Genomic DNA, 23,898 nt, shown 5'->3' with positions numbered 1-23,898 from the left:
TTTTGAGGAGCCTTCATACTGTTTTCCACAGTGGCTGCACCAGTTGGCATTCCCACCAGCAGTGCATGAAGATTTCTTTTTCCCCACATCCTTGCCAGCACCTGTCGTTTGTTGTGTTGTTGATTTTAGCCATAGAATATTTTAAAAATCTCTCAAAAAGTCAACCCATTTGATTCTTCTATGTCAAATTGCAAAATTTAACTGCATAACATAAATCCAAAATTATATTAATCCTTTCCCCTATACCAGGTAAATCAGGGATTTGATATGCCAAAATAAATAACACACCACACTCTAAGAGGAAGGAAAGGCTTAGGAAAAATAAAATGTGGACAAAATATTTAAAAATATTTAAAAAATATATTAGTCTTTATATCTTTAAACTTAAGGTATGTGTTGTTGTTTCTTGTTCTCTTCAGACCTTTCTTGCTCTGTAATAAATTCCTTGTGATTGCTTGTCAAAACAAATCAAATCCTGGTAATCTCTCTTGTTTTGGTAGAGATTAACTTACCTTTGAAGCAATTACGAGATAATAAGGAAAATAACCAACAGTGTATAAGCATTAAATTATCTGAAGATGTTCAAGGAGGCATCTGAGCAGTGTAGTTTTAATGTGATCTCAAAAATCTAACATTAATTGCAAGCTAAACTTGCTCCCATCTTTATTCTCGTACTAGACTGAATTTTTTTAGAAGATCTTAATAATTGTATTCTTGGGAACAATTAATTATAGGAAAAAAGTAGTTCATAGAAGTTAGGTTTTGATTTTATTACAAAATCCAAACATCTTAAACTTGAGAGATCCAGAAATTTTAGTTGACGGAGGTAAGAACATTTGTGATCATGCAGCGGTGACTTTCACGGGAATTGCTTGATTTGATCTTTTCATTTTGCTGTTGAACACCTGCGCTCTGCGAGGGTGTGTGAGTGGGGAAATAAGCAGGAATGAGGCACGGCCCCAGTGGCGGAGCTGGAGCTGGCCGACCTGGTACCTACGGTGGGTAACTCTGTTACCTAGAATAAGTGCTTTTAGTTTCCTCACCTTCAGTTTACTCATCTCTGGCACTTGGCTTCTGACACTCCTTCCAATTTTACAAGTCTGTGATTTTCTGAATCTGTCTTAGGAGGATTGGTGCTTTGGTCTGAGTGTTTGTGTCCCTGCCAAAATTCATATGTTGAAACCCTAATGCCCATGGTATTGGTATCAGGAAGTGGGGCCTTTGGGAGGACGTGGCGAGAAGTGGGCAGTCTGACTGGAAGAGGGCCTTCACCAGAACCTGACCATACTGGCACCTTGATCTTGGGTTTCCAGCCTCCAGAATTATGAGAAATTTCTATTGTTCATAAGCTACCTGGTCTGTGATATTTTCTTACAGCAGCCCAAACAGACTAAGACAGTGAGGGAGTTTAATGGAAGTGCTTGGAGCTCCACAGAAGAAAGGAATTCTTCGTATCCAAATTATTTTCGTTATTATTCTTTCTTTGTTTTTATTGCTGTACATCTGCATGGGTNGGAAAATCTATAAATTTATTCATCAGACGCCAAATGCCTCTTATGTGCAGGATGCGTAGGTGGCAGGAATACAAAGACTTAGGAAACACAGAGCGCTGGATAGAGGTAGAAGATGTATATTTGCATTGTAGTGTGCTCTGTGCTGTAATAAATGTGAAGAGGTAGTGGTTATTTCAGAAATACTTATTGATTGCTTCCTCTGTGTCTTGACGATAGAATGTGCTGGGCACTGGGCATGCAGAGAGGAATAAGGTACAGCTGAAGAGCTTACAGTCCTAGTACTCATTTATAGATACCAACAGTATCTCAGCTTTGCATAGCACCAGATAAATCCCTTATCCTCTGAGTCCCCGGAAGCCTGATGGGTCTCTGCCAGCAGTTAGCACTGTAAGATCCTGTCCTCCACATTGTATTAGGTGAATTAGCAGTCAAATCGTATTTCATCGGGCATCAACCGTCTTGCACTGGAGAGAGCTGTCTTAGGGTAGGGTATACTGCTAAACCAGACACCAAAATCTAATGGCTCAGACACAAAGGAGGTTTATTTCTTGCCCACTTAATAGTTCAGGAGTAGGGTTCAGTCTTCTTCCCTCGACGGCTCCCATCATTCTGGAGGGCTTGTCCTTGGGTGCTGCTTGAAACGGAATTGTCGGGGGCACTTGGCTGACTCCCACGTGGTAGGGCATGTGACTCTTGAACTGAGGGGCACGAGTTCAAGCCCCATGTTGGGCATTGAGCCTACTTAAAAAAAAGTATCTTAAATTCCACATGTGAGTGAAAATGTATGGTATTTAAACAAAACAGATGAACATAGGGGAAGGGAAGGAAAAATAAAATAACTGGGAGAAAAACCATAAGAGATTCTTAACTAGAGGAAACAAACAGGGCTGCTGGAGGGAAGGTGCAGGGATGGAGTAACTGGGTGATGGGCATTAAGGAGGGTGCTTGTGATGAGCACTGGGTATTACGTGCAAATGAGGAATCACTAAATTCTACCCCTGAGACTAATACTATACTATATGTTAACTAACTTGAATTTAAATAAAATCTTGAAAGAAAGAGAAAAAAAAGTTAAAAAAAAAAAACCCAACAACCTGAATTGTCACTGCCTGGCAGAGACATGCGTCACTTTGCTCAGGTTCCACTGGGGAGAGTGTGAGTCCTCACCTGTGTTGCAAGGAAGACTGGGAAGCGTGGTGCCCCCACCACAAGGAGCATATGTGTACTCTGTTTCTGTTTAAGAAGGGAAGAGTAGATTTTGGTGGACAGTCTGCATAAATGTGAAACTGACTCATTAAAGCATAAATTTTCCTTTCTCTGGGCTTCTTTCCCTTGAGGAACATTTATCTTTGCAGTTAGAAGAAATATTTTCTTTTCTAAGCCTCAAGTTGGACTTAATTAGAGAAATAGAAGGCATAACCCTTGCCATCAAAAAAACTTTAAAAAATAGTTAAGGAAATAAAACTCATATGCAAAATCATCAGCACAGAACACAGGCTCTCTTACTCTCTGCTATCTCATTAGCCCCTAACACAGATCTGACATGTACTAGTTGCTCGAATAACTGTTGAAATCAATTACAAGCGGTCTAAATGCATGGCTGTCAAAATGGGATGTGGTGTGATTGGTGGAGAGACAGCAGTGGAGCCTGTTAGAGGATGTTGCAAAACACTCACAGATTATTACAGAAAGCAGGAGGTAATGGTGCGTGCCCCCAGACTGAGTATGACTGCTAGGTCCCCAGAGTTCCTTGTGGGCATGCAGAGCTGTGCTCGTGGAGCATAGATTCCTCCAGATAATGAAAAATCACCTCTGTCTTTCTTCTGGGAGATTTATTCTGTCCTGGCCACCACCCTGCCTGTCTGTCCTAGAAGCTCTGGTCACATGCCTGCCTTTGGCCAGGTGTGAATAACAGGTGCAAACCAGCTGCAGTACTTTCCTCACTCAGTACTGGGAGACTGAGTGAAGTGCAGGCCAAGTTTCTGGAGGTAGCATCCCGAAGCAGGCCCAGGCTTGAGGCCTTTCTAAGATCAATACTTTACCTAGTCTATACATCATTGCGAGTTCACTGTTGGCTTTAGTATCAGGGGAAGATTTCTAATTCTGATCCTTTAGCAGTTTTATTGAGATATAATTTACATACCATAAAATTCACCCTTTTAAAATGTATAATGCAGCAGTTTTTAGTGTATTTCACAAGGTTGTGCAGCTGCCACCTCCAATTCTAGAACATTTTCATCACTCCAGAAAGCAAGCCTATACCCATAAGCAGTTACTCTACATTCTTCTCTTCACCCACTCCCCAGGCCTGGTAACCATGATCTAGTTTCTGTCTATGGATTTGCCTATCCTGGGCATTTCATATCAGTGGAATTGTAGGAAACTAAACTAATATGTGTCTAGGACCAGGGTGTGGACTAAATTCTCTTGTTTCCAAGTCCAGGGCTCTTTCTACTCTTCATCTGAGCCATCGATCTGTGGAACAAGTGAACTTGAACCTGGAGAGGTTGGCAGAATGGCTTTCCCTCCCACTATCACTTTTTAAATTCGTTTCCTTGGCTACCTCCCCTGGTGAGACTTTACTCATGAAAAATTCTTCCCTTTGAAAGTTCAGCTTGTTCTCACTGATTAACTTGCATGAGCACTAATGTTCTAGGAGCCTGGCCAGCATGCTGGCAGTTACTTGACTTCTCATGATGACATTTTGACACTGCATTCACACACCTGGCACACTCAGACACTTACGAAGAAGGATCCCTTCTTCTTGTGCATGTATCAGAATTAGATCAGAGCTTTGTTCCTTCTATTTCAGCAGTAATTTCATAAAGCCAAATCTGAATGTAGGTGACCTATTGTACCAACCACTGTGCTTCCTTCTTCCTCCCTCTAGGCTGAGTCTTGCCCGTTTGTGATTTCTCTTTCTCTTCAAGACTGTCTTTGATGTCCTCCTCCCACATGGATGAAACATATTTTATTGGAGTAGAGTTATGAGAAACAATCTATGATCTGCTGACTTGTCAGCCCCCAAAGGAAGGCTCTGGCCATTGAAAGTTACCCTTTTCCCAGGACTTGGCGTTTGAGCTCCACACACAGCATTTGGCACAGCCACCTTCACCACCCATTTGGCACAGCCACCTTCACCACCCATTACACCCCTCCAAACCTGGTCTAGGTTTCGATCTTTTCTCCTTACAGCCCCTGTGAACCCAAGTTTACAGACTCCAAGAGACATGAGGTCTTTGAAACTGTACAATCAATAAAAATGCATTCTCTCTTCAGTAGTTGTAATTGACAACAGTATTAGGCTACTAATGAAGTAAGTATTTTCATTTAGCATCTGTAACCTCGGAAATACAAGTTAATCATTTCGGAGAAGAGACCAGATGTTACCACATCTGAGTTTGTATTCAGAATTAACTCATCTTCTCCCCGATTTTGATTACTCTGAAGATCGTAAGGGGACAGCACAGAGTGTGATACACATGTGTCATGACAGATTGGCAGGTAGCCCAGGTATGATACATTTTGTCTGTGTGACTCAGACGACCACCAGGAGTTGGCTCAGCAGCAGCTCTTTGTAGAGCCTGTTTGGGCTTGGTGAGGTCTGGAGACAGTCAGAAGAGAGAGACATGTTCCCTGCCCTCAGGGAGCTTACTGTCCTCTACTCGGGTGTCTGTGACGGTCAATCTTGAAGACACTCTAAAACGTGATGCTCAGTTTCCGGTGCCAGCCATTACCAGAGAAATGGGAGGGGCTTCCTGGAAGGGGAGGGTTCGGAGTAGGGCTTTGAAGCCTGGGGGGGGGGTTGAGGGGGGAGTAGGCAGCTCAGTACCTTGAAGTCAGCTAGCTCTGACTTTAGATTCCTGCTTTGCCTATCTTTATGTGACCTTATGCAAGTTACTTAAGCCTTTAACTGGGAGGAAGAGCTATTACGAAAATTCAAAACTTGTATAGTTCTTGACACAGTAGAAGTTGAATAAATGATGTTTCCCTTTCAGGTTAAAGATGGGAAAGAGTAGGGGCGCCTGGGTGGCACAGTCATTAAGCGTCAGCCTTCGGCTCAGGGCGTGATCCCAGCGTTCTGGGATCAGCCCCACATCAGGCTCCTCCGCTGGGAGCCTGCTTCTTCTTCTCCCACTCCCCCTGCTTGTGTTCCCTCTCTCGCTGGCTGTCTCTATCTCTGTCAAATAAATAAATAAAATCTTTAAAAAAAAAAAAAAGAGGGAAAGAGTAAAAACTAGGTAATAGACTTATAGTTGGGGGTGGGGTGGGGTGGGGTGTGGTGAGCAGTGGAAGAACAATGAAAGATGAGGGTAAAGGGAATACAGAGGCTTTTTTGTGTGTGAATAGTGCCTGTTTTTCTTTAGTTCTTAAGCAAAGATATTTATCTTTTCCCAAAGAAATGTGTGATTGATTTTGTCTTTGCCCTACAGAGCACTGTCTTTTGTCTCCCGATGCTAACCCATCTGTGCCTGCCTAACCATGTTTCTCCTGTGCCCAGGAGTGCTCCCACCCCAGCCCGCTGCTGCCCGGCTGTTGGAACTCTCTTTAACACCAACACACTCGAGGCTTTCAAGGCCGCAGATAAGAAGCTACTTTTGGAGCAAGCAGCGGATGAGGTTAGCTGGTAAACGATGTTGTATCTGTCCTATCTTCCCTGGTCTTGGTAGGCCTGGTGTCTCTGATCAGGGGTGTGGGTCTGTCAGGGAAACTAGTATAGAGTCGATACTTAAAGATCGTCGTGGGCTTTGGTTTATTTCCCAGAGAGAGTACTTGCAGCTCTCCTGCATTGGCGGGAAGGTCAGGGAGAAGACATTCAGGCTCTCAGCTGGGGATAGGCCGGAAAGTCATGGCAGGCAGTTGTGAAAAGTTTTGCTGCTGCTCTCCAGGTAGCATTTGGAAGCAGCTTGACCTGTCCCTGAGACTTCTGTTACTGTGTCTGCATGTCTTTGGTTTTCTGTTCTTTGTGCCCCTTGGCTTTCCAGTCCTAAGCGCTATAAAGCTATCAGAGATGATCGTACTGTCTCCAGTATCTTAGGGCTAAATCTAAACTACTCCGTCTGATTTACAAGGCCCCTTGTGGCCTGGCCTCTGTGGTCTCTGTGGCCCTTCTCCCCGGTCACTCTTGCCCTCACCTTCTCTGACCCTGTCACAGCAAATCACTTAAAATTCCTTCCCCTACTTTTGTTCTTACCTCTGTCCTTGGGACATGATATTCTCTCTGCTGGGAGTGTCTTTCCCTTACTTCTTCATATCTGAGTTAGTGTGAGGAATTAAAATAGGAGGACAGTTTATCCCTGTCCCCTCTAACCCACTTAATCGAGTGGTCTTCACACTAGTCTTAAAAAAGAAAAGATGGGTGTGGGCACCATGGTCAGAGAAGGAAATCTTCCACCTATGGTCCTGAGGAAGCTTTCCCTTACATCCCTTGAGATGGATGTAGCTGTGACCCAGGTGATGATGGTGGTTTTCCTTGGCCTGCAGCATGACTGCTCCTGGGCTCCTGCTCTGGCTGCACATTTCAAAGGCTGTCCCCAGAGAGTTGGGTCAGGTTCTCATCCATCATCAAAAATCGCAGATTGTTCCCCACAGAAATCCCACCCTTGCCCTGGGGCTCAGCCTTCACCCCCATCCACACTCCCTAGCAGTTCCCACCGCCTTAGTTTATCAGAAACGGTGCCTGCTCTTCTCTGGTCCAGTGCCTCCAAGGTTATTATGTCAATAGCAGGAACTTCTCTTTGCTTATTTCCCTCTTACACCCAGTGACTCCAGTTGGTACAACTGTTTGTCTTGCTTAGTGACACAAAGTTTAGCAGTTAATCTTAGCTACTAAAACATCTTGTGATCAGCAGCTGCACACCAGTACCAGCTTCTACTTCTGTTGACAGTACTTGCTGAGTATGCGTAAACTCATCATTCTTTTCCTTCATGTCTCAGGGCAAGATAATGCCAAGTGACACTTCCAGAAATCCCCTATACCTAGTTCAAATCACTGCCTCCTAAGATCCCTTCCCTGCTTCTTTCCCTCCCACCTCCCCAGCCCATTTCAGTGCTCCTGCCAGCAATTCCATGTGTCTTTGTGGTAGCATGTCCTACCTGCTGGTGCACTCGGACATTTACGCCTGTCTCCATCACTGAACCCAAAGCTTCTTGAGGGTGGGGACTGTGTCTTTTGTTCTGTAATCCTGATGTGCCTGCTAGATAGTAGGCAATCAGTAAATATTTATTGGAGGAAATAAGGAAGACATGAAAATGGCCTGCTTGCCTCCTTGGAAGCTGAGTCTCACTGAGAGGAGGCTTCTGGGTTCTCTCAATTTCCTCTGCCCCCGCAGGGAGTGTGGCTGGTGGAGAGGCCATCCAAAGTGGCCAGAGTGAGGTAACAACCCACTTTACAGCTTGGGATAAGTGGTGCTGGGCTTGGAGGAAAGAAGAGCTTGGAGCTTTTTGCCTCTGTGCTTCACTTGAGAGTGAGAAGCTCAGAGATGTCTGAGAACCTGCCTTGACACTTCTCTTTCTTCTGGCAGATATGGGAAGCCATAAAATCAGGTGCTGCTCTCGAAAACCCTGTCCTCCTCAACAAGTTCCTCCTCTTGACATTTGCAGTAAGTAAACGGGCTCTCAGTCACATTTCGATTGCTGAAATGCCCTGGCTGAGTCCAGGGTGCCAATAGGACAGTTTGCACTCTTTGCACTGAAGCTACGACCTGGTGTTATTGAAGCCAGAGCTGTTCAAGAAACATTCATTTGATAAGTGGCCCAACAGTGCTGGCACTTATCACCAGTACAAAATTAATTCATTCTTACCATACTGTTGTTAGTTGCATGGTTTATGTAACACAGTGACCCCTGTCTTGTCATTCGGGACACAATAAAGTCAGCTTCAGGGAGTAGTGGTTCTTTGTCGCTGATGTCTTTGTTTAGTATAGTCTTGTGGAGCTCAGTTGCTGGGTCTATCAACATAAGGAAAAGATGACATCTTGGGGATCCTGGCTATCCCCAGCAGCATCCGGACTAGAGGAGTTCACAGTACATAGTTTGTACACACAGCTGTGTTTTTTTAAGAATGAAAAATATTCTGTGTAAGTGTAACATCTGCTGCCTAGGGAAGTAGGGGGAGGACCTGGTCTCCATGATGGGCAGTGTGGAGAAATGTAAGGGTTTATTATAAAGATACCAGCCACGTACACACACACACACGCATGCACATACGTACATACATGTGTGTATGTGTGTATATATATCTATGTATAAAATTAATTTAGCCTTTATAATTAAGTTGACTATGTAATATTCTGTCAAGTGTATGTTCTGTAAATGTGTACCTAGATTGTTTCTGATAGTCACTATTTTAAAAAATGCTGCAGTGAACAATATTGGCCATACTGAATAAATTCTTTAGAGATGGCATAGAAACATATTGATGTAGACATGTATTGAGTGTGTTGTTTTACCAGCTTCATCCGCTTTGGATATTAATCCTCTTCCCCCCCTATTTATCTTTCTCCTTCCTTCCTTCCTTCCTTCCTTCCTTCCTTTTTTTTTTTTTTTTTTTGCCTAGCTATAGGTCTTGCCTTTCTTCTTCCTACATGAACTAATCCTCTGTTTCTTCTGAATGCTGCCTATCTGATTTGCTGCCCAGAGCAAAGGAGAGAATGATAAAAATCATACTGAAGGCCATGCCAAAGGGTGGCTTTCTATAAGGAGCACATTTCCTAACAAGTTATAATGCTTTCTGTGTAATAGTGGGAGAGATAGAAAAATGTTTAAATTCATGAGATTACTGGCTGCAATTTGGCATTAATTGCTTGTAAATTTGAACAGTTATATGCTACTAAGACATAAATAGTGCTAGCTAAAGATTTCTGGGTTTGTTACTGTAACATCTGGGTTTGTTACTGTCCATCTGTAACATCGATATGTTTTCTGTACCAAGAATTCTAGTTAGTAGAATCTGATAGTTTGTATTTAATGAGAAAAATAATGTTAGCTCTTAACTTGAAGGTTTAAGGAATTTCCTAGAGTTAGGATGTGTGTTCACTCTGCTGCCCTTTTTACTCATCATTCTTAGCCTGCCTTTAAAAAAAAATTAAAAGTCTCTATCTTTTAAAATCTGCAAACACAAAGGGCTTTATGTTTAATTTAACCGAGGTCCTTTGTATCCTGAAAAGAATTCTAAGAAGTTTAAGCCTTTTTACTTTTGAAGATGATCTGATAAAGCTTCTTAGAAATTGTGAGGTCCTTCATCTTGAATTGTTTAACCTTTGACTAAAGATCAGTTATGACGAATCGTTTAAGTATAAAGAAGAGAGAATAATCTCATAGGTGTTTTTACTTTCCTTTCTGCTGTTTTTAGGACTCAAAGGAACAGGCACTTTAATTTTGATTCTATAGTTTGTTTTGCTGCCATCGAAAGGGAATGTCTTCTTAGTTGATCAATTAATGGCAGAATTAGAGACCGAAAACTATAATTACTAGACTTCCTCATCCAGACACACTTTATGTATACATTTCTATTCAAAAATTTACCTAGTGCAATTTCATTTCTATGAAAAGCCCAGATTAGGCAAATCCATAGAGACAGAAAATAGACGAGTGGTTTCCAGGAGCTGGGGCGAAGGGGGAATGGGGAGTTCTGTGGATGGGTGTTTCTAGCTAATAAACTGATGGGGGGTTTCTGCTATTGGAGTTTTCTTTTTGGGGCAAATGAAAATGTTCTGCCATTGGGTGCTGGAGGTACAACCTTGTCAATACACCAGAAAACCACTCAGTTGTACACTTGAACATGGTAACTTTTATGGTATGTGAGTTATATCTTAATAAGTCATCAAACAACTATCTATTCTTTATTGTTAGCAAGATTCAAGAAGAAATATTGATTAGCCAAATAATGGAGAAGCAAGATTCAAGAAGAAATATTGATTAGCCAAAAAATGGAGAAGCCGTCAAACACCCATATAACTATAAGATCCCACCTCAGGAGTGACTTAGGCGACAAAGGCTGCAGGAATTCAGAGGCAAGAGCATCCAGCCTGAGTGGAAACAGTTTTCAAGAATAGCTTCATGAGTCATTGTCCCTGCCTCACTTCCCCTGGTGGAGGAGCGGTCAGATAAACCCCTGAAGATGTGATCTCACGTCACTGATGCTCCTTTGTTCTCAGAACCTCTCCTGTGACCCATGGCATTAATCATGGACTCACTTTATCTTTACCTGTACAGAGAGGGAGCTGCCTGAGGGCTGGACTGGCTTTTATTTATTTTCTTATTGTCAGAGTGTCTAATGTATTGCTTTGTACGTAGCAAGTGTTTCATAGTTGTTGACCCAAATTTCACCAACAAGGCATTTCTCTAAGCAGTGTTTTATTACCCCAGGCATACAGAGGTCATGGATAGCACAGCCTCTTCAATAACATGCTCCATTCGTTTGACTCTGAAGAGTGGTAACTATGTCTGGTAGTTGGGCCTCCCCAGATGGATCATTGAGTGTGTATGGTACTAAGGACAGAGCTTAAATTTTGGAAACAGAATTGTGCCTCCCTCCCCACCACTCAGTGTCTTTGTTTTGTTCACGTTCTTTGCCCCCCCCCCAAGCTTTAGTTTTCTGTCCATCAAATGGGATAATAGTTATGCCCTTGGGTGGTTTTGTGTATTAAACAGTGAGGGGTGCCTGGGTGGCACAGGGGTTGGGCGTCTGCCTTCGGCTCAGGGCGTGATCCCGGTGTTCTGGGATCGAGCCCCACGTCAGGCTCCTCTGCTGGGAGCCTGCTTCTTCCTTTCCCACTCCCCCTGCTTGTGTTCCCTCTCTCGCTGGCTGTCTCTCTCTGTCAAATAGATAAATAAAATCTTTTAAAAAAAAAATAAACAGTGATGACGATGGGGCGCCTGGGTGGCTCAGTCGTTAAGCGTCTGCCTTCGGCTCAGGGCGTGATCCCAGAGTCCTGGGATCAAGCCCCACATCAGGCTCCTCCTCTGAGAGCCTGCTTCTTCCTCTCCCACTCCCCCTGCCTGTGTTCCCTCTCTCGCTGGCTGTCTCTCTCTGTTAAATAAATAAATAAAAATCTTTAAAAAAAAAAAAAGAAATAAACAGTGATGACGATAATAGCCAATTAACACTTTCTGTTAGCAAGTGGCTAGATATTAGTGTGTGGTGTGTGGGAATAATTTAAGAGAAATACAGGAATTCTGTATTCTATCATGAGTTCTGTTGGAGATGAGAGTTTCTGACCAGCTGATCATATCTTGTGTGCATCGGTGTGTCTGTCTACACGGCGATGGGGAATTACATTGATGGATGCGTTTCAGTTTAATCATTGGTGCTACTCTGATATCTTCTGTTATATTCTTTCTTGTAGGATCTAAAGAAGTACCACTTCTACTATTGGTTTTGCTTCCCTGCTCTCTGCCTTCCAGAGAGTATACCCCTCATTCAGGGGCCAGTGGGCTTGGATCAAAGGTTTTCACCAAAACAGGTATCAACAAATAAAACAAAATACAGACAGAATTGGGTTTAACACATTTGAGTACTTTAGTTCATTCTAAAGACAGGCACTTGTCTGAATGAAGAGATGGTCACTGTGGAATCCTCCAAAGATAGTCCTAGGAGCACACTTACTGACAAAATGCTTGTAAAATCATTTTGAAGGAGTAGTGAGTGATACTTCTTTTTCCGGTTTTCAGTGACATTTGGTGAAAGTCTAAGCTGCTAGGGAGGAGTTATAGGAACATGTTGAAAGTCTGCAAGAATTTGCCAAAATGTGGTTTTCACTTTCACTGTAGAGGATCCTCAGGCAGTATACTTTGGGAAGAGTCTTTGAAAACAAGTAGAAGACATCCTCTTACCTTCACACCTGGTTCTGGAACTTCTACACCATGATGGTACACACAGAGCTAGCATTTGTGGTCTAAAAAAGACAAGAAGGTCATCTGAGATGGTCCTGAGGAGAGCAATGAAAATAATCAGGCCAGTAGAACACAGACCCTAAACCAAAGAAGTCTGATTATCGTTGAGGCAAGGATTGAGTGGCAACATGATTTGAAATCATGAAGCACTTCAGTCATTAAATCATGAATTCTAACACCAGGAAGAAGCCCTAATTGATGAAAAAATAGTAATAAGTTTGTTGAGGACAAATTGAAGGTAGTAGTTTTGTGGAACTAATTTCCCAAGAAGAAATATAAGTGAAGGAAAATGATTATGCCATGGGACTGACTGCTGATGGATACAGGTTTTCCTTTAGGAGTGACATAAATATTCTAAAATTATTGCACCGATGGTTGCATAATCCTGTGAACATGCTAAAAACAGCACTGAATTGTGCACTTTACATGGGTGAATTGTATAGAAAGTGAGGTATGTCTCAATTATGCTTTTATTTTTATGGAAAGGTTCAGGTTAAAATTCATCAGTGGTGGAGTCAGTGCTTAGTTATTATAGGAGAGAAATAATGTTTGGAGCTCTCTGTACACCTTTGTGATTAACATCTTAGGGAGCCACCATGCTGCACCATAAAGTGTCCCCTCGTGCCCCTGTCTAAGACACACCACCATGCACGTGGAAAGTGTTACATAGAGGTGAATGGGGTATTATTTGGGGTACTTCTATGTTCATTTGCTGCAAAAGAATAATGAGTATGCTCAGTCATTTCTAGTCTTCTGGCTTTAAAGTACCTTTTATGTTAATTTTCAGCTCAGAACTAGATATGTAATTGTCTGGAGAATAACTCAGTGTTTCCTGTTCTTAGATTCAAGCCCTCGAGCGTGCATATGATGATCTTTGTCAAACAGAAGGAGTCCCCGCGCTACCTTACTTCTTAATCAAGTATGATGAGAACATGGTGCTGGTTTCCTTGCTTCAACACTACAGTGATTTCTTCCAAGACCAAAGGACAAAGGTCAGAGAAACTCTGAGTTTCGTTTTATTAGCCCTTAAAAAAAAAAATCTGATGTTCGTGTCTTAATAGATCACTGCAAAATTCAAACTCACTTAGATTTCTTTAGACCTCCAGAGAATGTTGTGGAACATTCTTTATCTTCATCCTCTCCCACCCCTCCTGTTCCTGGATCAGCTTCTCCGGATTTTCCTAGCTCTGGTACACCTCAGAGTAATTTTGAGTTCCTCCCTTCCTACTCGTGATAAAGTCATTTAAATTTTCTTTCCTGATATATTTTGTATCTATATTTTAACTTATTTCCAGAGTTCCCACCATAGTTCAGGTTCTGATTACCTCTCTCCTGGACAGTTAGAGTCTTCTTGCTTCCATCCTGTGTACCACCACTTGCCTCAAAATGCTCACATTCACCCTATCATTCAGTGATCTGGTTAATGGTGTCTTCCTTCTGGCTCCAGGCCACCTCTCCTGCCTCATCGTCCACTATTTTCCTCATAAACCATTGCTTGGCTGAGTTTGCCTGTTTTTTCAGAGAACCACCCCACCCCCACTAATCAAGTCTACCTAGGACTTTTTCTATATCTCCCTTTGACCTTGCACTGTATCTTCTAAAATTCTATGTGTGAAAATCCTAAGAAACTCTCCTTATTGCAATCCTAGCTCCACAGTGAAGCCTTCTTACAACGTGGCCTGGCTGTGTGTGATCTTTCCTTTTCTGCTCTCACTGCACTTACTTTCTGATCCTCATTTACTGTTCTGTTCCCTTGTGCAAATTGCTTTTTGTTCCATACTCGATGGTAAGCTCCTAAAGGGCAGAGCCTGTGTCTTATGTATCTGCACATACAAAGTGTCTAGAACTGGTCTTAGGTCCTCAATAAGATTCTTCTGAACAAATGAAAAAGGACTGTGTTTTTCAGAAGTGTATGTAGTGAGCTATCTCAGCCATTTAAGGGGTTGTAAATTAAAAGTAAACAATTGATGAATTTTATGAAGTTACGAAGTGAAGTGGGATAATTTCATTAGCTGTGTAGATATATCAGAGTTGAGAAAAGAGAGACCTCTAACAGATGCCCTGATTATTCTTTAGCCTGAACTTAAGATACTTTATTTTAAAGTACATTTTTTCTCAACTACATTAGCATTTTCCTTCACAAAATAATACTTTATTAGGCATTAGGCATTCTGTTTTCTATCCTCTTCTTTTTTTTATCTTTTTGAAAAATACCAGTTGTGATCTACTAAGCGACTGGAACTCACAAATAGCTTATCACTTTAGTGACAGTGCTGGTTGCCCAGTTTGAGAATACTGGCTGATAAATGAACTGCACTAAGCATGGTTCTGTTTGTGATTTTTATTTCCGGCTGCATCTTTCTGTTTTTAAATTCTTACAAAGCTATTCAACTATTATTTTAAGGTTTCAGGTTTTTTTAAGTAAACATGTGTATATTTCCTACTAATCTTTTTCTGTTTTTAAAAGGCCAAGATGATACCATATTCTTTTATTGTAGCATTTAGCATAATACCATTACACTCTGTACCAACATCCTTTCTGATAGATAACATCAAATTTGTGACGTTTAGTTTTCTCATACTTCTTCACTATTAGGAGCCTCCCCGTGCATCAAATTCCTGCCCTCCCCCCACTTAAATTATTTCCTTAGGAAGGATTTCTAGATAGAGAATTACTGAGTTAAAGGGTTTGGACATTTTAAGGTCTGTGATCAGTGGTGTACTGGTAAATGTTTGACAGCTGGCTCTCAGGTGGGGCAAAGCCCTGATTGTGTATGTTTGCTTCTTTCCATGGTGCCAGTACTCCCACCATGGCCAAGTTCAGGCTGCCAGCGTGAAGTCACCGAACACAGAGATGGGAAGAGATGGTAACAGTTGGCTTTCCCAAGTCTGTTCAGGCCAGCTCTGGCACACCACTGCTTATCATAACTGTGGCTCACAGACTGTGCTGGTTTTCCCTCCTGCCAGCCATGCACCCTTACCAGCACTACGATGTTACACATTTTACATTTGCATCAGTTAAAAATGGCCTTGTCGGGGCGTCTGGGCGGCTCAGTCGTTAAGCGTCTACCTTCGGCTCAGGGCGTGAGCCCAGAGTCCTGGGATCGAGCCCCGCATCGGGCTTCCTGCTCCGCTGGGAGCCTGCTTCTTCCTCTCCCACTCCCCCTGCTTGTGTTCCCTCTCTCACTGGCTGTCTCTCTCTGTCAAATAAATAAATAAAACCTTAAAAATAAATAAAATAAAATAAAATAAAATAAATAAAATAAAATAAAAATGGGCCTTGTTACATGCTTTTTTCCTGCGGTGAGATATTGATTCCACTTACTGGTCCCAGTGGCAACCGCATTGCTCCAGGGTTGGAAAGATGCATAGGATAGACATGCTGTCTTTCAAGCCAGTGTTTGTGATTCAGTCAAAAACAGCCCAGATTGCTGTCCCCTTGCCAGTATTTTGGGAAAGATTGCTTGAGTCTTCTGCTTTCTTCAGAGCAGTTATTGAAGATTGGATGTTTGGGAAACATTTTGTAATTTTAACAACATTAGCCTTCAATTCCAGGGTTCTAAGATCTTTGGACAAGAGCATTAGCAAAGGAACAGCAATTGGTACGCTATTAGCGGGGCTCTTTCTTCACTTAGCAAGCTCCGCATCTTGGCAGCCGACTGTGACATCGCGGTGCATTAGATCCTTGGATTTTTGTATTCTGTGCTTTTACAACGTGTAATCGTCTTTGCGCATTTCCTGTTATATCAAGTATTTGATAATAGATGGCCATTTGTCAGATAAGTGTGTTTTAAGGGACCAGTGTGGAAATTTCTCCGGTCGAAGATACTCAAGTTGACAATTTTGCCCTCTTTTCTTTCTCACATTGTACTTCTTCAGCAAATAGCTGGGTGGACCATAGCCAGAGCATGACTGAGCTGCTTCAACGAATTGTATGCTCTTAGCCAAGTAGAAAGGAACATTAATTTCAACAACCTTCTAAACAAAGTTTTTTTTTCTTTCCGTTACATTTTGGTTCTTTCTACTGATTTGTATTATAAAAGAAGTGATTTGCCCAACTTCACACAATGATTGTGTGACAAAGCCAGTTGGAGAATGCAGAACTCCTAGCCCATCATGATTTCTGACTGCCACTACCACCAACAAAAAAATATATTTACCCAAACGGTTAAGCTGGCTTACTAAGCATTGTGCTGACTAATTCCTACAGTGATTGAGGATCCTGATTTGGTTCCGAAAGCACTTAAAGATTTTGGAATCACTTTTGATCATCAAAGAAATAGTAAATGATGTTCAGCCTAATGTCAAATGGATTCTGTCATTTTCCTGCGTGGATGCTTGCTCTATGTACTTACGCATGCCTCACGTGGGTAGGAGAGTTAGTTTAAAGCGTCTCCAAGTCGACCTCCCTTTGTAGGTGTTAGATTTCTCTTCAGCAGTTCATTCCTACTCTGTAGCTCATCTTAGGTCAGGTTGCTCTAAGAAACTTACTCCTGGTTTTTTCTGCTCAGAAAGTTTTTTTTTTCCTTACTACGTTCCTATCTCATTACCTTTGTATTTAGTGTCGGAAATGTACTCATTCTTTGCGATTAGGCACCTGTGTATAGTATCTAATATGACATTCTTGTTTCTATAATATAAATTCATTTAGTCCCAACTCTACACTTATAGATGATAAAACCTAAATGTAGAAAATATTTGATAAACTGGAACTTATCCCCTTCTTTCCTCTGCCAGTTAGGAAAAGGGAACCTTGAGACGGAAGGTAGATCACTATGTAATGGTAACACATTGAACTGAACAGAGGGGTCAGTGCAGGTACAACATAGAGTTTATTTACATGGCTGTTATAGTTAGCATTCGTTGAGTGCTTGCCTTGTTTCCAGTCTCTGTGTCCAGGCAGAGTTCTCCAAAGAGGAGAAACCTAAGGCACAGAGAGATTGTATGAGAGTAACTCAGGGTATCTGCTGAGAGTCCAGGTTTATTGAGTCACATTTGAAAACTGAAACTCAGAGTCTCAATATAAAGGGCATTTTCTGGATTGATGCTATGTAGATTCTTCCTAAATAAAAATTGAGCAGCCTTTAGATACCCAGTAAGATTGAGCCTAATAAGTCTGTGTTGTCTTATAACCTATGTAGGATTTTATTTCTCTCTAACGTTCTATAAAGTTCTATAATTCTGGAGCTAGAAGGAATCCCTCAAGAGATTAACCCCTCCATTTTATAGGTGAGAGAATTTCCCCATGGTCAGTTTTCCTCCCTACATTAGTATGCTTGCATACTCACACCCCAAGGGTAGAATTAGAACACATGTCTGCTGACCTCCAGCTGGTGCTTTTTCCATCACATCAGGTCATTTTCTTCTTCTAAGCTGTTTTAAATGTTACAGAAGTAGAATGCCAGTCTCTCCCTTCTCCATTTCTTGCTGGATAATAGAGTCGTAAATGTCTTTGATGAATTTTTAAAAATATGAAGTCAAAGTGATGATTGCTTAATAAAGGTAGTTTGTCTAGCAGTTGCCATCTGTCATAATTGACAGAAGGGAACAAAGCTGAAAGGTGTCCCAGGTGGTGGTGGTGGCCAACGGGAACAGAAGAACTCAAGGGAGGCAACTTCTTCATTCAGAGGGAGCCCAAGGGGGGAGTGCCTCATTCTTCGAGTTCTCTCCTTTCTCAGAACAAATCCTTTGAGATTAAACTGTCACATTCTCACCCTGGAGAATCCCAGTGTTAAAATGTCCCTGAAGGGGGAACCTGTACTGTTGAGAAAGGGAAGAGGAGGAAAAGGAGCCAGCCAAGATGCTGCACCATGGCTTTATATGTGAGCTTCAGATCCCTGTTGGTCAGCCAGCACCTCCCTCCCTCCAGCTGCCCCCCAGGATCCCTGCTCAAAGATGGGGTGTAAGGGGAGGAGCTTTCCATATAGCGGGGCCTGGAGAAATGGCCAGTTCTGTCATTTATTCAGCACAGTTTGCTGAGCATCCAGTACTGTGCCAGGCCCCAGGATGGAAAGATGCATAGGATAGACGTTGCTCGAGCCCTCACAGGGAGAGACCCGCAAAGAGACAGATAGGAAATGCTTCCTGTAGTTCCTCCATTCTAAAATGTGTTTTTCTTCACATTTTAATTTTTCTAAAGTCAGAAATTGCTTGCAGTTATTGTGTATATTTAATGTAGTGGTGTTCCCCCCTTTTTTTCTGTCCAGTTTGAAAGTGCATTTTATAATCTGTGGTGCCCTTGAATCAAGAAAATACCAGGCTTCAACAAATAATCACAGTTACCATAGGAAAACTAGAGGATGCGATGAACTCCATTCTAAGCAATCCTAGACCTACGGTGACTAGTGCCGAAATGATAGTGTGCGTAAGAATCACACAAGGAGCTCACAGAGCATGCAGGTTTTGGTACCCAGGGAGGCCTGGGCTGGGGCTCAGGCGGTGCAAGGTCAAAGAGCGGCCTGGGCGGTTCCGGAGCAGTTTGTGTGTGGTGGACCATACTTTGAGAAATGGCCGCAGACTCTCAAGGGGTCTTTATAACTCACCGCACAGATTCACCTGGGGAGCTTTTCAAATAACCAATGCTCAAGCCAACCCCAGACTGGTGAAATCAGAAACTCGGAGGTGGGACCCGGCCAGCAGGATTTTTGAAAGCTTCCCAGGTGATCGTCACACACATTCAAATATGAAGACCAAGACGGGAGAGGGTTGAGGAACAGAGCAGTGCTGCTCAGACTGCAGTGAGCATGCAGATCACCTGGGTCCTTGTGAAAATGCAGATTCGGATCCAGCAGGGCTGGAGACAGGGAGCCCGGAATTCTGCATTTCTGACAGATTCCCAGGTGACGCTGCTGGTGCATGGACCGCATTTTACAGAGAATGGAAAGACGTAGAGCCAGTCCAGACTTGCCAAGGTAACGAAAAATGGCCCCACAGACTTTTTTCTTTTGTCTACAAGATCACCTTCTCAGTGGTTCTTAGAGTAAGTGTGTGGACTGGTGTAACTGCACCAGAATCACTTAGGCACTTTATACAGATACAGATGGCTAGGCTCCCCACTAGAGATTTGGAGGCATGAAGAATGATACTAGCAGAACTGCACACGTGCAGGGCTTTTCATGTCTGTACCATATCCCGTAATCCTCACTGTATCTCTGTGAAGTAAGTGCACAGAGATTCAGATTTAAAAAGCTGAGGCCAGATGTGCCTGGGTGGCTCAGCCAGTTAAGTGTCCAGCTCTTGATTTCAGCTCAGGTCATGATCTCAGGGTCATAAGATTGAGCCCCACGACAGGCTCCACGCTGGGCATGGAGCCCACTTAAGATCCTCTTTCTCTCTCTTCCCTTGCCCCTATCTGCCCCCCCCCCCCAAAAAAGCTGAGGCCTAGAGGATTTGACTGATTTGCCCTAGACCACTCATGTAGCAAGGGGCAGTATTCAGAATAGTCTCTGCAAACTCTATTTTTAAAAGCCTCTTGGATGCTGGTGTCTGATCTCCCATGGAAAAGGAAATCTCAAATACAGGTTTCTGTGTTCCCTGAAAGGATGGTTATATGTTTGAATCTGTGTTGAATTAAATATGAATCTGTCTATTTGTGTTAAAGACATGAAATGCATCTAGACAAAATGCTTTGGTGTTAGTAATAAAAAAAGTCACACATGGGGCGCCTGGGTGGCTCAGTCATTAAGCGTCTGCCTTCGGCTTAGGTCATGATCCCAGAGTTCTGGGATAGAGCCCCGCATCAGGCTCCCTGCTCAGTGGGAAGCCTGCTTCTCCCTCTCCCACTCCCCCTGCTTGTGTTCCCTCTCTTGCTGCCTTTCTCTGTCAAATAGATAAAATCTTTAAAAAAAAAAATGTCACATAGAGAAGGTAGCAAAAAAAATTATCCTTGGAATAATGCAGTAATTATAAGACTAGAGTAAAATTCATCTTCAGAGATTTTTATTGAGCACAGATGAAGGCTAATTAATTGTTCTTATAGGAACAATTATTTCTAATAGGAAATAGAAAAAAGTTATGGCGCCCCGGTACAATGGAATGCTGTTCAGCCACTACTGACAGTGGTTGTAGAAAGACATTTATTGGCATGGAAGAGAGTTCACAATAGAATAAGAGATATAAAACAGTATTTATAGCATTATCTCATTTTTGTTTAGAATTAAAAATTATACTAAAATTATATAATTGATAAAAGTTGTTATGAAAGTATATTTATGCAAAGATAAAGTTATGGGAGGTTATATACCAAGATGTTAATATTGGTTTTCTCTGGATGGTGGTCTTAAAGACTTTCCTTCCTGCCTTCCTACCTTCCTGCCTTCTTCCTGCCTTCCTGCCTTTCAATATCTTTTGTTTCCTTTCTTTCCTTTCTCTGAGAATGCGTTAAGCTTCTGCTTTGTATCTAACATTATACTGAGCATTGTAGTAAAATAAGTGGAATTGTTTGGCCTGGCCCCATCTTTATAGAACTAACTGGAATTAGAGTAACTAAAATTCTACCATGTTTTTATTTAACCCACAGCTGCCTATAAAGGAAACCTGTGGGTTTATTTATGGTTCTCTCCCAGCCATCTTTCTTCCCTCCCTCCCTCTCTCCCTCCTTTCACCCACCAACCTATCCACCCTCCCCTTCTCTTCTTCTCTCCCTCCCCCCTATCCCCCCACTCATCCATCCATCCATCCATCCATCCATCCATCCATCCATCCATCCATCCATCTTTTCATTATTCAACATGAATTCACTAAGTATCTGCTATGTATATATGAACTGATCATGGGGCGATGAAAAAGATACTCTCTGTTCTCTAAATGCTCATTGTCTTCTTTTTTTTGAATAAACTTTTTATTTTAGAGTAATTTTAGATTTATAGAAAGTTTAAAATACAGTACAGAGCGTGTTCCCATACACTCTCACCCAGTTTCAGTTTTCTCTCATGTTATCCCCTTATAATACCATGGTACCTGAGAAACCAGCATTGGTGGATTATTATTACCTAAACTCTAGACTTTATTCAGCTTTTCACCAGTTTTTCCCACAACGTCTTCCTTCTGTTCCAGGGGCCATTCCAGGAGACTTAGTGCATTTTGTTGTCATGTCTCCTTGGTCTCCCCTGGTCTGTAGCAGTTCCTCAGACTTTCCTTGTTTTTGATGACCTTGACAGTTTCGAAGAGTACTAGACAGTTATTTTGATAGAATTCTCCTTAATTTAGGGTTGTCTGATGTTTTCTAATGATTAGACTGGGTTGATGGGTTTTGCCACTAAAGGTGAGGTGCCCTGGTCATCGCATCGTATCAGGAGTGCCTGATACTCACATGGCATCCCTGGTGATGTTAAACTTGATCATGTGGTTAAGGTAACCTTTTCCAGGTTTCTCCATTGTGAAGTTACTGTTTTTTCTTTGGGGGTGGGTCACTAAGTCCAGCCCACTCTCAAGGAGGAGAAGGATTAAGCTCTGCTCCTGGAAGGGGCAGTATCTGTATATATTGTTTGGAAATCTTCTGTAAGGAAAACTTGTCTCTTCACCTTCATATTTCTATTTACCCCATCGTTTATTTATATCAATATGGACTCACGGGCATTTATTTTATACTTTGGGTTATTATCAAATCCTGGGTTATTTATTTGCATTGCTCGGATTGTCCTAGCCTTGGCCATGGCATGCTGTTTCAGTTGGTTCTGGTGTCCTCTTGGCACAGTCCCATGCCTTTGTTTGTTGAGCACTTACTTTCCGGTATACAAGATGCTACAGGCTCATCTTGTATTTTCTCTGCCTCAGCCCTGGACTTAGCCATGTGTTCAAGGAGCCCTGATTCCTTTTACTGGACAATGGTATTTAGAAATTAAGACCTGGGTGCTGCATGCTTGTTGTCCTTTGAAAAGAAGAAGAAAAAGTAAAAAGTGCTTCCATTGCTGTGGAAGCACGGTGGACAGAGTGGCTGTTCCCACCAGAGGGGGTCTTCACTGAAGAAATGATATTTGAAGTTGAATAGTTTTCCAGATAGAGGTCAGAGTTGAGGGAGTTGGAGGAGGAAGGGTGGAAGGAAATACATATTAGCAATACCAAGAGCATCTGACGTTTTAGTTTGATCTGACTGTGGACTTATAATGGTAGTGGCCCTTCTTTGATTTTCTCGTTACATAAACATTAGCAATTTTCACAGATTGTGTCTCTTTATGAGAGGATGTTCTCTATGTGAGCCCTGAGGGTTGACTGTCTTCGCTCCCACTATCTTCTTGCAATCTTTCTTCCTTCTAAATGTATCTAGCTCCTACTATGCCAGGCCTACTGCAAGGTGTGGGGGGTGCAGAGAAGAATTTGATAGCCCCTCCATCCAGAAGTCCTGTGGTCTGGCATGAGATCCTTTTCCTTTCTTCTCTCTAGCCCTTCATCAAGTGTCTAATTATTAATGCTTTTGCAGAATAGCAGAAAAGGGAAGAGGAAGTCTTAGCAGTGTCTGTACTGAGAACCTGACATGATACTTGACTCATTCAGAAAGTCTTTTCTCTTCACAGATAACAATTGGTGTATATGATCCCTGTAACTTAGCCCAGCATCCTGGATGGCCTTTGAGGAATCTTTTGGTCTTAGCAGCCCACCGATGGTATTTACATGTGTGTGTCTGTGTCTGTGTCTGTCTGTCTGTCTCTGTCAATTTATTTTTGACATTGTGTCTGCCTCTATCTGTGTCTCTTTTTTTCCGATGTGCTTTTTTCATTTCTGGCATAGAAACCAGATAATAAATCAATTCATCAGTCATGATCCAATTTCCATCAATGGTGAGCCCCTAAGCAGGTGTGTTACGGAGCTGGAGACTCTGACTGTATTGCACTAAAGACATTTCAGAGTAGGGCAGGGTGAGCAGCCAGAGGTCCCAAGCTGGGAATTCTCCAGCCCCTCTCTCTAGCTGTCTGGGTTACCCTCAGATGGGATTTTCCTACTGCTACCGTCTTCCTTTTCTCCTGGCCCTAAAATAATGAAAACAGAGGGTATCTAAGAGGTCAATATACATTTTAAAAGTTGCTCAACATCATTAGTCATCGTGGACATAAAATACACTGAGATTCTACTCAGTAATAGAGATAATGAGGTACCATGCTGAGATACTACTACATGCCTACCAAATGACTTGAAAAAGATGACCGTACCAAGTATCATCAAAGATGTGAATCAGTTGGAACCCTCAAACTGCTCAAAAACTGGCAGCATCCACCAAAGTTAAAACTATATGGCTCAACAGTTTCTTTCCCAGGTAGATAATGCACAGAAATATGCACTCAGATATAAGCAAAACCCATACACAGGGATGTTTATAGCAGCATTATTCCTTATAATCAAACACTGGGAATAACCTAGATGTCCCTCAGCAATGAAATGGTTAATAAATTGTGGTGTATTCATTGCAATAGAACGTGATGTCGTAGTAAATCCGAGTGAACTGCTGATGCACATGTCAACATGGATGTCTTGACGTTGAGTGAAAATAAGCTGA

At 42.2% G+C, this 23,898-nt stretch overlaps 1 protein-coding gene across 6 annotated transcripts in view; it reads left to right on the top strand.

The window, feature by feature from the left end:
• ATG7 (autophagy related 7) overlaps nucleotides 1-23,898 on the top strand; it is a 233,446-nt gene that overhangs the window by 19,318 nt on the left and 190,230 nt on the right. For all 6 annotated transcript variants that reach the window (XM_008697881.2, XM_008697877.2, XM_008697880.2 and 3 more), the window contains exons 4-8: nucleotides 6,016-6,133; nucleotides 8,039-8,116; nucleotides 11,864-11,980; nucleotides 13,253-13,402; nucleotides 22,922-23,010. In XM_008697881.2, coding sequence (XP_008696103.1) covers nucleotides 6,016-6,133; nucleotides 8,039-8,116; nucleotides 11,864-11,980; nucleotides 13,253-13,402; nucleotides 22,922-23,010 — 552 coding nt within the window. The remainder of the gene's footprint in view (nucleotides 1-6,015; nucleotides 6,134-8,038; nucleotides 8,117-11,863; nucleotides 11,981-13,252; nucleotides 13,403-22,921; nucleotides 23,011-23,898) is intronic.

This window comes from Ursus maritimus, unplaced genomic scaffold (genome assembly GCF_017311325.1).
Source record: "Ursus maritimus isolate PB19 unplaced genomic scaffold, ASM1731132v1 scaffold_14, whole genome shotgun sequence".
Taxonomy (NCBI): Eukaryota; Metazoa; Chordata; class Mammalia; order Carnivora; family Ursidae; genus Ursus; species Ursus maritimus.
Note: the sequence above shows the minus strand (reverse complement) of the source record. Positions and strands in the feature narration are given on the sequence as shown.